This window comes from Passer domesticus, chromosome 2 (genome assembly GCF_036417665.1).
Source record: "Passer domesticus isolate bPasDom1 chromosome 2, bPasDom1.hap1, whole genome shotgun sequence".
NCBI lineage: Eukaryota > Metazoa > Chordata > Aves > Passeriformes > Passeridae > Passer > Passer domesticus.
The window spans coordinates 110,967,635-110,981,697 of NC_087475.1; the positions used below are offsets into that span (position 1 = coordinate 110,967,635).

At 37.5% G+C, this 14,063-nt stretch overlaps 1 protein-coding gene across 15 annotated transcripts in view; it reads right to left on the reverse strand.

Moving 5' to 3' along the window:
- Positions 1-948: 948 nt before the first annotated feature.
- ZPLD1 (zona pellucida like domain containing 1) overlaps positions 949-14,063 on the reverse strand; it is a 105,093-nt gene continuing 91,978 nt past the window's right edge. For 14 of the 15 annotated variants that reach the window (XM_064410633.1, XM_064410642.1, XM_064410629.1 and 11 more), the window contains 7 exons: positions 13,622-13,694; positions 10,495-10,592; positions 9,822-9,902; positions 8,846-9,017; positions 7,411-7,519; positions 4,430-4,459; positions 949-2,547 (listed from right to left, as the gene is read on the reverse strand). In XM_064410633.1, coding sequence (XP_064266703.1) covers positions 2,372-2,547; positions 4,430-4,459; positions 7,411-7,519; positions 8,846-9,017; positions 9,822-9,902; positions 10,495-10,592; positions 13,622-13,694 — 739 coding nt within the window. In that variant the 3' untranslated portion in view covers positions 949-2,371. Of the gene's footprint in view, positions 2,548-3,406; positions 3,532-4,429; positions 4,460-7,410; positions 7,520-8,845; positions 9,018-9,821; positions 9,903-10,494; positions 10,593-13,621; positions 13,695-14,063 lie in introns of all 15 variants that reach the window. The other variant, XM_064410643.1, reaches the window with a different exon arrangement.

A 14,063-nucleotide genomic window follows, 5' to 3' on the forward strand; every position in this document is an offset into this window, starting at 1 on the left:
GGAGACAAATACATTCACAATCCACAGCAAGCTCAGTAATGACTCCTACAGATGGCTGTTGGAACTCCATCACTAATTTCAATAGAGGGAGATCATCCTTTGGTGCCTAGCAATTTCCACATGAGCAAAAGTATCTTACCTGGTTCTTCACAAAAACAAAACACTCAAGAAATAAAAAAAAAAAAAAAAATAATAACATTCGGAATATTACATTATTGAGTAGCAACTCCATTTTTGTAATAGGTTACCTGAGCCTCAAAAAAGTGGTCAACAAGACTTTGTAATTACTGTGAAATACACTTCCTTATAGAAAATCAACAAACTGCCTTCCAGAAACACAGAGAAATCAAATAGGACAAGTATGATATTATATCAGCAACTTTGCTTTCAACACCATTCACTGTCTTTTTCTGTGGTCTTAGCCAAAATGTATGGGACTTGTGTTAGAAAAATGGTCTCTCCCTCTCTCTAACAGACATAAGCCTGACATTTTTTAACAGCTGGTAAGTTAAAATGGGCATATTCACATCAGTAAGCATTTTAAAAAGTATTGAAAAGATCATTTAACTGCTGAAACAACTTTCTAAGGATGATAATGGCTACCTCCATCACTGGAAACTTTCAGCTAAAGCTGAAAGCAGCTGAAGCTGCTCCTTACTAAGTAGTAATTACATTAATGGGATTTTGTGGTTGTCTTTATTAGTAAATTAAAATAGATTATCTGAATTTACCTATCCCCAGGCTGGAATATAAATCTCCAGAGTTTACCACACTCCTTTAAAGGTCAGTAAATCTATAATTATATTAATTTATCCTGTATATTGAAAGCTCTTACCATAGCCACCTTAAAAAAGCAGGTCCAGTTTTCCTTTTTGTAGAATGAGGTCCCTGGAAGCATGTGCAAAAGTAACAATTGGACAAGGGAAGGAAAACAGTTCAGACAAAGCATCCACTCTGAAATGTTTAATTTTATTAAACAATCGTGTTTTACATGTCATCAGACCTAACCCCTGAAGTGCAAAAATGTTTCTGAGGTATTAAGACTGGAGGAAAACAGGCACAGTATTGGTTGTTAGGGATACCGCCCTATAGCACAGTGGAATTTGCAAACAACAGGCCTTTATACAGCATTTGCAGGGTCAGAGAAAACTGAGAACAAGACTGTATTTGTCTTTAGCCTTGAGAGCCAAAAAGCCCTGATCATTAGCCAGTTCTGTCACATCAGTGAAAACACAGACACAGTTAACACAGGATGATGATAAATATCAATGAGGTGTTTCTAGGCCAATATGTACAGTACACGAAAAATGAAATTTAACTGCTGTATGTGTGACCAAAATCCCAACTGTCTATCCAGTCCAGCTTAATATGTTGTGTCTATGGTGGCCTCTCTAGTACCAGCATTTTTGTCTACTCTACACAGCTAAGCCACTGCCTTGTGCTCCTGTTTGAGGGCACCTGCCACTCACACTCACTTCAGGTAAGTCTGATGTTCATCAGATTAACTAGAGGCAACAGTACAGTACTGCTTGTAGCCTGTAATCCTTCAAGTTGCCCTCTTCCCCTCATCCATGCAGTGAACAAATCTAACTCACACAGAAAATCTGCTAAAAAAAATAAGCAATGATTGATGACTGTTCAGGTGGAAATGAAAGCTTTATCTGAGAACTGAAAAATTCACAGGGCAAAACTTGCCCTTAACAATTAGTATATTAGTGAGAGTTTTACTCTGTTGCCAAATTGTGCTCCAAAAATAATTTTCTGTGAGGAAAGTTTGGGTGATACTTGATATATGATACCTCCACAAGTCAATGGAAGATATATTTAAGAAAATACTTCCAAATTACAAATAAGTAAAAGTCACTTGTTCCTAGCCTTTCTTAGGTTATTTTTAGCCAATACAGCTGAAAACAAATTCCTCCTTAGACACACTTGCTTTTGTGAAAAATGTAATAACAAAAGAGAAGTTATCCTTATCTTACTAGGTGTTCATGAACTTATGAACTTTTCTGAATATGTCAGCCTTTGTATTGAAGTGGCATACTTGGAAAAGTTCTCATCTGCAGCCTTTTCAGCTTTTAGACCTTGCTGAGCAGATGAAGACGTGAGCTCTATTGTCAGCACATTCATGGGCAAATGTCATGCAGTCTGATCGCAAACACAATTGAGATTCTCAACATTTTCTAGGCTTGTTACCAGTGTCACTGCTGCTTGCCTACACAACATCATCTAGCAAATCTACAAATACAGAATAGCTGGAACAGAAGCTGGATACCACTGGAGTGTTGCCTTCATATTTCTTTTTAATGGAGTCATACTTCACAGACAAGAAAGGCAACCCCAAACAAAAAGTGCAAACAAATCATCACTTTCAGTTGAAAACTGGGTTTCGGATGCCACTCAGGACTGAACTGTTGGGCCAGTTCCTGTGCAGAAGGGTTAGAGAACATACAAAAAAGAAAATGCTTGAAATTCCTAGGACAACAATGCCTGAAATCAGCGCACTGGTGACCGTGTTCATCTGGAAAGGAGGTCCATTTGGGTGAGCTGCAAGGAGAAGAAAAATTCTCAGGGGACATCTGGTTTTCTCTCTCATGAGTGCCAAACACCCCTTCCAACACCCAATATACCGTATAATTGCCATGAAGGAACTAAAACTCACTGTACCTCAGAATGAAATATATATATATATAAAGCTTATCTAAGTATGTTTTGAAAACAGTTATTAATTCTTTCAATATCAGTCATGTTGGGGCATAAAGATGTGTGCCTTCTGAGGCATTTCCCTCATCTGCCAGTTACTCGAGGCAAAACTATCATTATCCAAGGTGTTATCCAAGAACTTATCCAAGGACTATCAAAGTAGATGTATAAGGATTTGTGGCCTAATCAAGTTAATGAAAGGATTTCTTCCCCACTATCATTATCTACATTTCAATTCAAAGTCTATATAAATCAGCAGACATGTCTGGCACTGGATATTGGACATTCTGGAAGCTTGTTGCACACCTTCAGAAAGGGCTTCTTAATATGTTTATCAATTCTCAAGTAGGAAAGGTGACATATTTAATACTTGTTGTAGATCAGCAAGCTGCTCATGGACCAATTCTGAAATAATGGGCCACATACACCCACAGCTGGTACCGTGTTTTCCAGCAGGAGGGGAGAAAAAGCATTTGAGTACCAATGAGCATTTGCCATTTCCAGTGGTGGAGAATGAGGTGAAATGACAACACTGTCTTCATGTCAGAAAACAGACTGCTCCTCCCAGAAGCAGCCACCTGCCCTCAACACCATTAATCCCACTCTCCTCGCCCAAGCTGAGGGGAAATCAGCACTGTTGATCTGGTTACCCTCCCCTTCCCGACACTGAACTGCTTTCTGGCTGCTACAGCAGTAACCTCACCTCACTCTACCTCTGTGCTCTCCACAGAAACAGCAACAGGCAAAGGAAAGGCTTTTGCTCTGGGATGGAGAGGATGCTTCTTTTGTTGGATGGGAAGGAAACATAGCAGCCATGAACCCAGCAAACTGTGTGCAGCAAATAAAGAATTTGCTTTTTATCATTTTAATTATATCCATGGGTAGGAGCACATCAGGGAGCAATTAATTACAGGGAGATCTCCCCATGACAGACAAGAACAGCAACTGCTTTTATATGTTCTACACTCAGTAACGAAAGGAACAAATAGTGCTAGAGTTCAGAGGACAGAATGGACTCTTTGTTCCACTCAGTCCTGTTATAAAGAAACACAGGGTGGAATGGCCCAATATACCACCTGATCATCCTTTTTAGCCATCAGCCACTCCTTGTTACCAGCAGAGAATAGTAACAGATAGGCTGAAACAAGTGTTCCAAGTGCCCAAAGGAAAAGCACCCTAAAACTTAAAGAGCTGAACTCCCCTGCAGTCTATTTCCTTCACTGCCCTAGCAAGGCACGAGTTCCATCCAAGTTTCTCCCCAGGCTCCTTGTGTGGTTAAATGCTAGAACAAGAGCTGAAGCTCTGACCTTCTGGCTTTGAGATGTGAACCAAGCTAGACTGCACATAACATTTTTCCTGCTCTACTTCTGTGTGGAATGAAAAATTTTACTGCTGAAGTCTGGCTTTGCATCTGGTGGCTATAATGTACCCTTCACCCTCATATGCTGTAGCATCAGATCTTCATTTCAATTTCATCACAGGAATTAAAAGTTTCCATGTAGATGGTGCTGAGTGCCCAAATTAAACTGAGAATTCCATACTCACCAATCACTTTCTTTTCAGTGCATGTTGGTATTGACACATTTAAGCAACAAAGATAAATAAAAAGAAAAAAAAAAAGGAAAAAAAAAACCCAGTGTATAGATATTAATCAAAATGGTTCATCCTCAGTTCTGCTTCCCTCATAAACCCTTTCTTATGTTTCTTGAAATTCTGATTAACTTACCAAGCTGTGAATTGTTGGTTGGCGTCTCATCTATATAAAAAAAAAAATTGCAAGTGTCATATTTTAATACCTATGCCTATCTCCTCCCTTCTTGCAACAGAAAACCAACAGTTGTAGCTTTATTTTAAAAATACATCAAATCTACGTGCCACATGGACTAGCAGCTTTTAGCATCTCTGTTAAAATATGGTCAATAACATTAATTGCATGTCATTGCTTCCTTTTTAATATCAGGAGATATTAAAATATTAATTAAAAATTTTTATGTCTTGTGGAAAAACAAACCAACGCCACTTTAAATCAGGAATCTCTTAATTTAAAAGCTGGCCAGTTCTGTTGTCTCCCTCATTAAGAACAGAAGCATAAACACAATGTTATATGTAAGCCCCTTCACTTAATCATATTATCAAATCGCTCTATCGGAAAAAACTTGAGTTTTACAAGAAAAAATACGTCAGCAATCATAACTTATTACAAAAGCTCTTTTTGCCATGCTCATTTTCCTCTTGGCAGTTACATGGTGGTTTTATATTCAGGCTAACATTTGTATTTTGTCTTCAGTTTTTACTTACCAGTGTCCATTTCAGAATTACATTTCCTGTGACTGTTTGAGGGGCTTTTTGTGCCATCTGTGAGCACAGTTCACATACACATTTGTTTTGAACAGCTGTCTCCCAAGCTTAAGTGAGACATCCATCAAAAGCTACATAATTTTAACTTTACAAGTAGATCCCTGCTTTGTTTCCATACAGAGACTAAAGCATTTTCTTCTGTGTACGTCTCCTGTAATGACTTATTTTGGATTAACAAAAAAGAATAATGTTTGTCTGAAAAGAGCCAAATGCTAGAAATATGAGTTCAGAAACACACGGGAGAAGGACCATCACTCTTCTGCAGCAGCACTCTTCCCTTCCTTCCAAGGCAGCTGCACCAGCAGCTCCACTGCCAGAGCAGCTGGTGACAGGTCGTGGGGGACCTGGCCACCTTGAGGAGCCTCTGCAGGTGCTGATGTGCACAGGCCAGCCCTGGGACAGCTCCAGCTCCACCCTAAATGAGGGAAGGGCACATCTGTGCAGTCCTACTACTGGCATATGGACCGTGGTGAGCCAGGTTTGATGGGCTCTGGACAAATGCATCTGTGCTAAAGTTATACCAGAGTTGGCTTTGAAAACAGTGTAAGCACTTCCATGCACCCTGACATGCCAGCACTGCACCCTGGTATCCCTCATCCAAAATTTACCTAAATTTAAAAAAATTATCCAAAATTGTCCAAATTTATCCAAAATTAGTCATCATCCAGATAGTTTTGGTCAATTTCTCACATGATCTTCCCCCTTTTACTTTGTTAACAATATTATTCATAAACCTCCTGGTTCTTATGAGTTTATTTTCACAAAGGGAATTGACAGCAGGACTAATTCCCTCTTTCCAATCTAAAAGAAAAAGGGAAATGCAAGTGAGATTGAGGGATTTGCCCAATGCCAATCATGAAATTTATGGCAGAGTTTAGAACTGAATCTCTTTTTTTTCCAAGTACTTCCCATTAAACCATCCTTCTGTCAGCATGAGTGGAATAGTCCAGAAGCACACTATGAAGATGGCGAAATCAAGAAAGCTTTACCCACCCACCTTTAGAATATACCTAAAAAATTATTTTCCTTTTTCAGTCTTATTCATTATTTCATTTAAACAACCTCAGCAGTTGTCATGAAATTATAAAATTGTTTATACTTTCTTTGGCACCATTAAACATCCATCAGATATCTTTGCTTGAAGCTATGCAATATTTAAAGATAATTGATCAGTATCCTTTTTTTAAAAATTTTTGAATTGCAAAAATAGCATCCACAGCATTTGAATCATGAGCTATATTACCTACCAGGGGCTGCTTGTATAAGAAGTTGTATCTAGTTTCCATTCCTTGCCTAAGGCAGCATTACTCCAGCATGCTTGTTTGGCTGAGCAAATCCGTCATTCATTTCCCATATGTACTCATGTATGCAACTTTGAAGTTAGTTCCTCTCACTTTTTCTTGGCTAATCAGATGGCAGCAACTCAAATGGGACCATGTACAATGAAAAAACCCCACTCATTTTCATTGCAGATATGCTGCTCATAATGGAGCCTGTGTGTTCTAGAAATGGTCTCTTGTTAGGTGGTTCCCTATTCTGGAGGGTCAGTTGCTCTCTTGTATACAGGTACAACTACTTGATATTTAAAGAAGGATTTTATTCTCAAGTTTTAAATTAGATTTCCTAACCAGGTTCAGTCCTACTCTCAGGCATCCTAAATCTAAGATTGCTAAGATCAATTGCTTAACACCAACTACTTATAAATATTTGTAATTCGTAAAACTTTAACTGCGGTCATATAATTTTTTTCAGAGACTGCAGGTTACATTTAGAGCTGCCTTTTATTTTTGTTCCTAAAACAATTGGCAATAAAAATGTAATGGCATTTCACCCTCAATTTAAAGCAGTGGATTTTGGCCCACTGTTGAAAATTTATATTGTTTTTTTCCCATTTCTTTCTTATAGCTGAATCTAAGAATTGTGTGCATTAATTTTAACCAACATGTAGATAAAAACCCAGAGGGAAGCTGGAAGAAATGGTGTATAGAAAGTGACATTGAATATTCATTATCCATCCAAATTAAATTGCAACACTGAACATAGCACCTTAAATTCTATTATCTCCAGTGAAATCTGACAAAAAAAGAAGTCACCCACTGAGTCTGGACTTTTATAATGGCCTTATATGTATAAAAGTATCCCACAGTGATTTTAGTGCAGGAGGAAGCATGTGAGAGCCAAACAAAAATACTACCTCAAAATTTCTACCAAAGTAGTAAAAAAATGTCGTAAAAAATATTCAGCAGTAGTAAAGAAATACTCAGCAAAAAGTCACTTCAAATTTACATTAAACTGCAAAACATTTTCTGAAATTGCTGCAGTCCATAGAGAAAGATTGTTTATTCCTACCACTCCTCGTAATGATGGGGCCAGCAGAGATTACAGCATTGCCCGATGTGCTCTGAGGGTGCCAAGTCGTCCTTCCACCAGTGTCTCTTTTTTCTCTGTTGCTGCAGATCTGAGTGGTCAATCAAAACAATCACAGACTCAGAGTGGAACAGAACTGTGGCCTTTTTGTGCTTCCTGATGTAATACGAACAATTTGGTAAGCAATACTACAACTTTGATTTTATTTCTTAGTATGCATTAAATCACTTTGCAATAAAAACATCTGCAATATTGCCTAGAAGTGCATCTTATAAATTCATGGCTTCCCATTTTATTTTGCTTCACTTTGTTTACAAAACTACATTGCTGTTGTGTACAAGATCCATCTTATAGTATATTAAATTTTCAGTAGTTAATTTCCCAAAGCTATGTTAACAGACAGTTTTCCCCAACAAATCTGTTTCGCTTGACAATCCCTGTTCTTGAAAGCTTCTTGAGTGAGAGCTCGCACATCTTCCATGGAGTTCTAAATAGCAATGACACACTACAACAATCCCCAACACTCTCATCTGGAATCCACCTTTAACGTTTGTAACCTATCATCTACCTTAATCTACTACACTCAAGAGTGCTCCAAACAAGAGCATTTCCTTAGTTTCAGCTTCTTGTGAAAGAACTTTAAAAATCTCAGAACCTAAATTGAATGCAAAATTAATTATGTGAATGCGTAACATAAAAATATAAAACAACATAAAAAAATTCAGGAGTATACTGAAGTGACCGCACTTTAAAATTCTAAATGGGAAGTCATTCAGTAGGAAACAATGCAGTGTTCTGAAGACAGCACAGAACTTTGTGTTTATATGTTTATTTAAATGTTTCTAATTCCAAAATTTATTTGTTGTTCCTGATACTCCTAAAATTCATTAATTTTAAATGGGTGTAACTTCATGAACTTCAGCGCAAGGGTAGTTTTCAGATGATAGAAGAGATTATATACTTTAAGGGGCATGGTATTTTTTCACTGTGAGAAACTTCCACAATTTTTCCTTGTCAGTATAACAGCACTTTCTATAGTTTTAACTTTCCCATAAACTATATTCTAAGATGTTTCTCTTCATCCACTGTGATGATGGATACCTTACTATTATACTAAAAACATCAACCTGAAAGCCATCTCAGAGTTGTTACTTTTAAAATTAAGGACCATAAGGCAAAGAGGTAATTTCTCATATATTCAATAACCTGCATTTTACAGGTCTAGTATTATTTTATCTCCAGATGACAGTATTCATTTCCATATTCTTCAACAGTAGTTTCACATTCCTTCAGACACAAAAAACATTCTTACTTCAGTCTCTACAAGTCACTTTCATTCTGTGCCATCCAAATTTCCATAACGCTTCTATGCAGAACTCCAGGATGTCTATTTTATATCCAGATAATTACAACTTACTGGCACAAGAAAGGGACAGTCATCTGCTCTGCACAGCTTCGTCACACAGTGAAGGAAGACCGTGGACATCTTCTGGTTCTTGTGCTTCACAAAGCGAAACACCTCAAAGGAAAACCGGCCCATTTGACTCTTGCCGTTTTCAATTATGGTTGTCTGCGGGTCCTTGTCACAGCTGGTTTTTGTAGAGAAGAGTGAAACTGGGATGAGCAGCTCTGTTAGTGTTTTGAAGCTCTTAGCTGGGAATATCATAGCTTAAGCAGCAAGATCAACACTTTAGTTCCTTGGAAAATATCTGCAGACACAATCTGCCTGTTAGGCTGCAGGTTCCTGTGCTGAAACACATTCCTACAAAAATACTTGTTTTGTTTTGCAGCACCACAGCAATAACCAAGGTACCATTTAATTCCAGCACTCAAAGAAACTTGAGACCTGAAGCAAGAAGCAATCAGGTATGCTAACCAGTATAGACAGGTAACTCCAAATGAAGACAGTACCTCTCCATTAGGTACCATGGATAAAATTTAATTTGAGATATTGCCAGGATGTTTTCAAAGTTCCAATTCAAATAAATGTTATTACTGGGAGTAGAAATAGGAGCATCTATTTATATTTGATCATTTGCTTAATGACTTTCCTGGACTGAAGTCTCTGATGTTTTACATCACTGTCATTCACCACATTCACCTTTGGTAAAATAAAGGCCACTTTAACCATTCACTTTAAGCATTTATGTTATTTCTGGTAGAACTACTTTGGATATATTCTACCTTCATAATTCTTATGATTTGGCACCTGCTTGTATGTTTATGTTCACCTAAAAAGAAGCTCTGACATGTTATTTATAAGCCTAGCCCTTGGTCCTGCCTACTAATAATGCTTAAAATTTCCAGGCAGTTTAAGACACCACTATTGAAGAGGTTTATAATTATTTTTTTAAAGAAGGACCAACAAAATACTGGGTTTGCACAGGGCCTACCTGAAGAAAAGATCATATCGAAGATCATCACTAGGATTGCCAGATGGTGTGGTGTAACAGTAGTCCATCAAAACATTCCACCTGCGGGGGGAATAAAGGGATAGATGAGGGGAACTGGCAATGCAAGTGTGGGGGATATGAGTGAGGTGAGATGAAAGGACAGTGCAAAAAAGCATACAAACAGGTAGTGCAGGCTGTTACAGTGAAACTGAGTTACTGTATTAAACAGGTCACACGGCAGTCATCCTGTTTCTTCAACTACTTAGAAGATTAAACAGCACAACGTAGCAGCAGAACTTTATAAATCAAATAATTTGGTTTTATGTAAGTCAACCACCACACCAACACACACTGCACACCTCCTGTCAGAGATCATGGCCAAATAGGACTAGAAATCAAAACCAACCCCACTTTTAAAACCCCTGGATTTTCTTTTAAAAAAACAATATAGGATTTAAAGTTTAATTCAGGAAAACTTTCATAACGAGAACTGCAGCAAAATATGCATTCACTGCCAAGGACCTGACATCCTCCAGCTGAGAGCAGTGATTATTGAACACCAACCATTATTTTGAAATACAAAAAGCTATGAGGAAAGACAGAAGCTTCTAAATCAGATAAGTAACAAGAGCTGAAAAGCAAGCAAGACAAGAAATAACACCCTCTGTGGTACCTGCCATCAAGGTTGGTTGCTCTTACAGCTGCATATATTTTGGTTTTCAAAGGTAAACCTGTGCTTGGAATAAGGAGTTGCTGGCTGTAGGTTGAATCCTGTAAAACAAACATTGTAACAGAAATTTCATTTTAACAACCCATCTGCATCCAGACTGAGCTCTCAGCAATTTTTCTGACCCTTCTGTGTAGAATGATTGTTTACTTAGTCCTCTGTAAGGGAAGAAGCAAGAAGCAATGTCAGAGAAATTGCCTTCAAGTTTGTCTGTAAAGATGCTTTGCCCCATGCAACAATTTGGGAGAATATATGATTTAATAAGGTGTTTGGATCAGTGATTAAGGAAAACATATCATTCATTGACACTTCAGTAAGTCTCCCAGAGTTTACAGGCACACATAAGAGCTACTCTGGTATTCTAATAGGGGAGCTTTACTGGGTTGTCACACTGCACTCTTTCCCAGGAAAGGTTGCCAAGGTTATTTGAATTAGTGGAGTTAGCAATGTTATCCATGAGATGTTATATATTTTGAGCTATAGTCTGGGAGAACAAAGACATTGTGTTATGCCAAAATGTAGTTTCTGTCAAAGCTGGCTTGTTGAAAACTACAAGTAACAAAAATTTTCTTTTAAATTCTAGTATTTCAAAAGAGCTGTTTCAAGAAAGCTGTATTCAACATAAAAGTTGGGAATTCCCCATATACTACTACTTAAATATAGCTGTTCTACTGGGGCTTTTTGTTCAAAATCTAAACCATTAACATCACTTTACACTTTAGAAACAAAGCAAGGAAACAGACCTGTGTGACAGATATTAATTGAGAATATCAAAATGCACTACCTGGTAAAGTCACCTTTGTCAAACACAGTGCTAATGCAGATAGCACAGTGACTCAGCATATTAAGACCTCTCGTGAAAGTTCAAAACACTCAATATATATGAAAAAACTAGTAGAAAAGATTTCAACCAGGTTCATTGTGGCAAGTGAGACCATGGCAAGCAGCAAATGACAGCAACAGGAGGGTTTACACCAGAAACCAAGTGATTTTTTTTTCAAATGCCAGAATTAACAGCATGCCCAATATCTAATCTATGCAGTATCAGAGGCCTTCAGGTAGGTTTGTCTTCTTTCAAATTACTTATACATTTCTATAACACTTAGTTCTGCCACATTTTGCAACTGATTAAAAAGTGCAAGACCCTCACTATTACACTCCATAGTTGCTCTTTTATTCTTTAAGAGTAGTTTTTATTCATTTAGAGAGACATTTGCAAAAAGGCATAAAAGCACATAGCCACTTAGGCTCTGTGAAAGCCCATTAAGCATTTTGCTATTAAACCCTGAGTCTACCATAACAGCTCTTATCTTTCCTAACAATGACATGTACTAGCATCACAAAGTAAATCGGAACAACATTTTGTGACAGAAGACAGAGGTAAGCTTAGAAGATGAAGAGTCAACATTAAGAAATAACACTACAGCTAAATTTGGAGAAGACAGTCAAGAAACAAATCTCTACACATCCCCTCATTGATAGCAAGGGTGGACATGAGCCTTGAGGCCCTAAACAAGGACTACTACCAGGGATCAAGTGAGCCCACAAGACAGCAGGTGTCCAGAGGCACTCCCAACAGGCAGTGCAGGCAGTGCACAAGCTGTCCATGTATTTATCCAGCCCTGGGAAGAGATGTACAGAAGGGCATATCCACCACTGGAATCTGCCAGCCTTAGCAGAATTATTCACTGACAATGCTACTTGGTAGGGCAAGTAATGTGACTGCTACCAGGATGAAAAGACACCACTGTTCATGGTCAACTTGTAAATTTAAAGGGGTGGGCAGGATGAAAGCACATTTTGGCTTTTGGGGATATCTAAGGGAAAAAATGTGCTCAATATGAGCATCAATAGCATTTATTCCTGACTGTTTGCTGAACTGAACCCTGAAAGGCAGTCAGCACACAGTGGTCAATGCTTGGTTTGACTGAGAAATTTGCCTATCTTCATTCTGCCCCATCTTTTTGATCACAGGTTTATTTAAAAATGAGAGAACTATAATCATCATTTTAACAGATTATAGGTTGTTATTTGGGGCTCTGCTCTTTCAAACAAACATGATTTTTTAGAGAATGCCATTGAAAAATGTCCTGTTGCAATATTTATAGCTCATTATGTTCAAAGCATAAAGCATTGACTTTTAAATCAGTTGCATGAATTATAACTCAGCAACACGATGGCATGAATAATAATGCAAAAAAAATCGGATTCATAATTTACAAAAATGATGCTTGATAGATTGAAAAATTGATATTTAAATAAGGTATTTAAAATGTATGAGTAAAAATTTTAATCAACACAAAAATATAATTTCAGGGATTAATGTTAAGTAGAGGTCCTTGCATTTTTCATGTTTCAGTGTCACCAACCCATTTACATGGTAAAAGCTTTTACAATAATGCATATTCAAATTATCTAAAACATAAGGAAGAAGAATTGGATGAAAACTGTCATAATTATTAACCCTTAAAATCTTTAAAGTCCACACCACAAGGCAACATATGAATCAGGAATAGATTTGGAACTGATTCATCCTTGATTAACAACCACAGATGATCAAAATACTCTGATGAGGCTTGAACATAAAAACACCACGGCCAAAGTGCTACAGTTCATTGCTATGGGAATAGGTCTGGAATAATTGTATAGAATTCTACAGAGCACTCTCTGTTTAAGCACAAAGCACCTATGCACACACAGAGAAACATAATAAATGCAAACAAAATATGCACTCTGGAGTATGATTGTTATGGCTACAATTGATTGGTCACATGGCACTACCAGCTGAAAGCCAGAGCTGTAAATTGAGGAACTGTATAAATACAGGACAAAAAGACTGTGTCTGTCCTCAAAGACCAGCCATATAAACACAAGACAGCAGGTACATGCAAACAAAAAGGAAGAAGGAATTCAGAGATGAAAGATGCCTGGAAGAAAGGCTTGGCTCATGGGAGAAGTGGGAAGGAAACAGCAAATTATGAAGAGGAATCTATACTTTCGTCTGCTAAAACAGTTTGTATCCACATAGAGGAGAGATTAATTCAGTCCAGGTCATACTGTGTTCTATACTCACATTGTAAAGTAACAAATTCAAAGTGCTGATAAATGTACCATTGTTCTCTCTTACAGAAATAGCAGCTGATGACCTACAACAGACCCAGAAACCAAAAACCATTATGAAGAAAGATACCTTATTTTTGTTTTTGCATACTTCGGTAGGCTTTATCATTAAAAAACTCAATGAGTCATATCACAAGGAATTAATTTATGCATTTGGGTTATAAACTTCAGAAACAGGAATTTATAGTGAAAATACTGACAGTCTTAACTATGCAGAAAATAATGGATGCTACTGGAAACACAAATCAGAAAAATAATTAGCAGAGAGGCAAAGTGACAAAATGGATCTCACTTCACATGATGCACAAGGTTTACTCATGGAAATATTTTCTCTTGTATTCTATGTTTGCAAGCTTACAAACTATTTCATGAAGGTTTTTTGTTTTGTTTTTCTG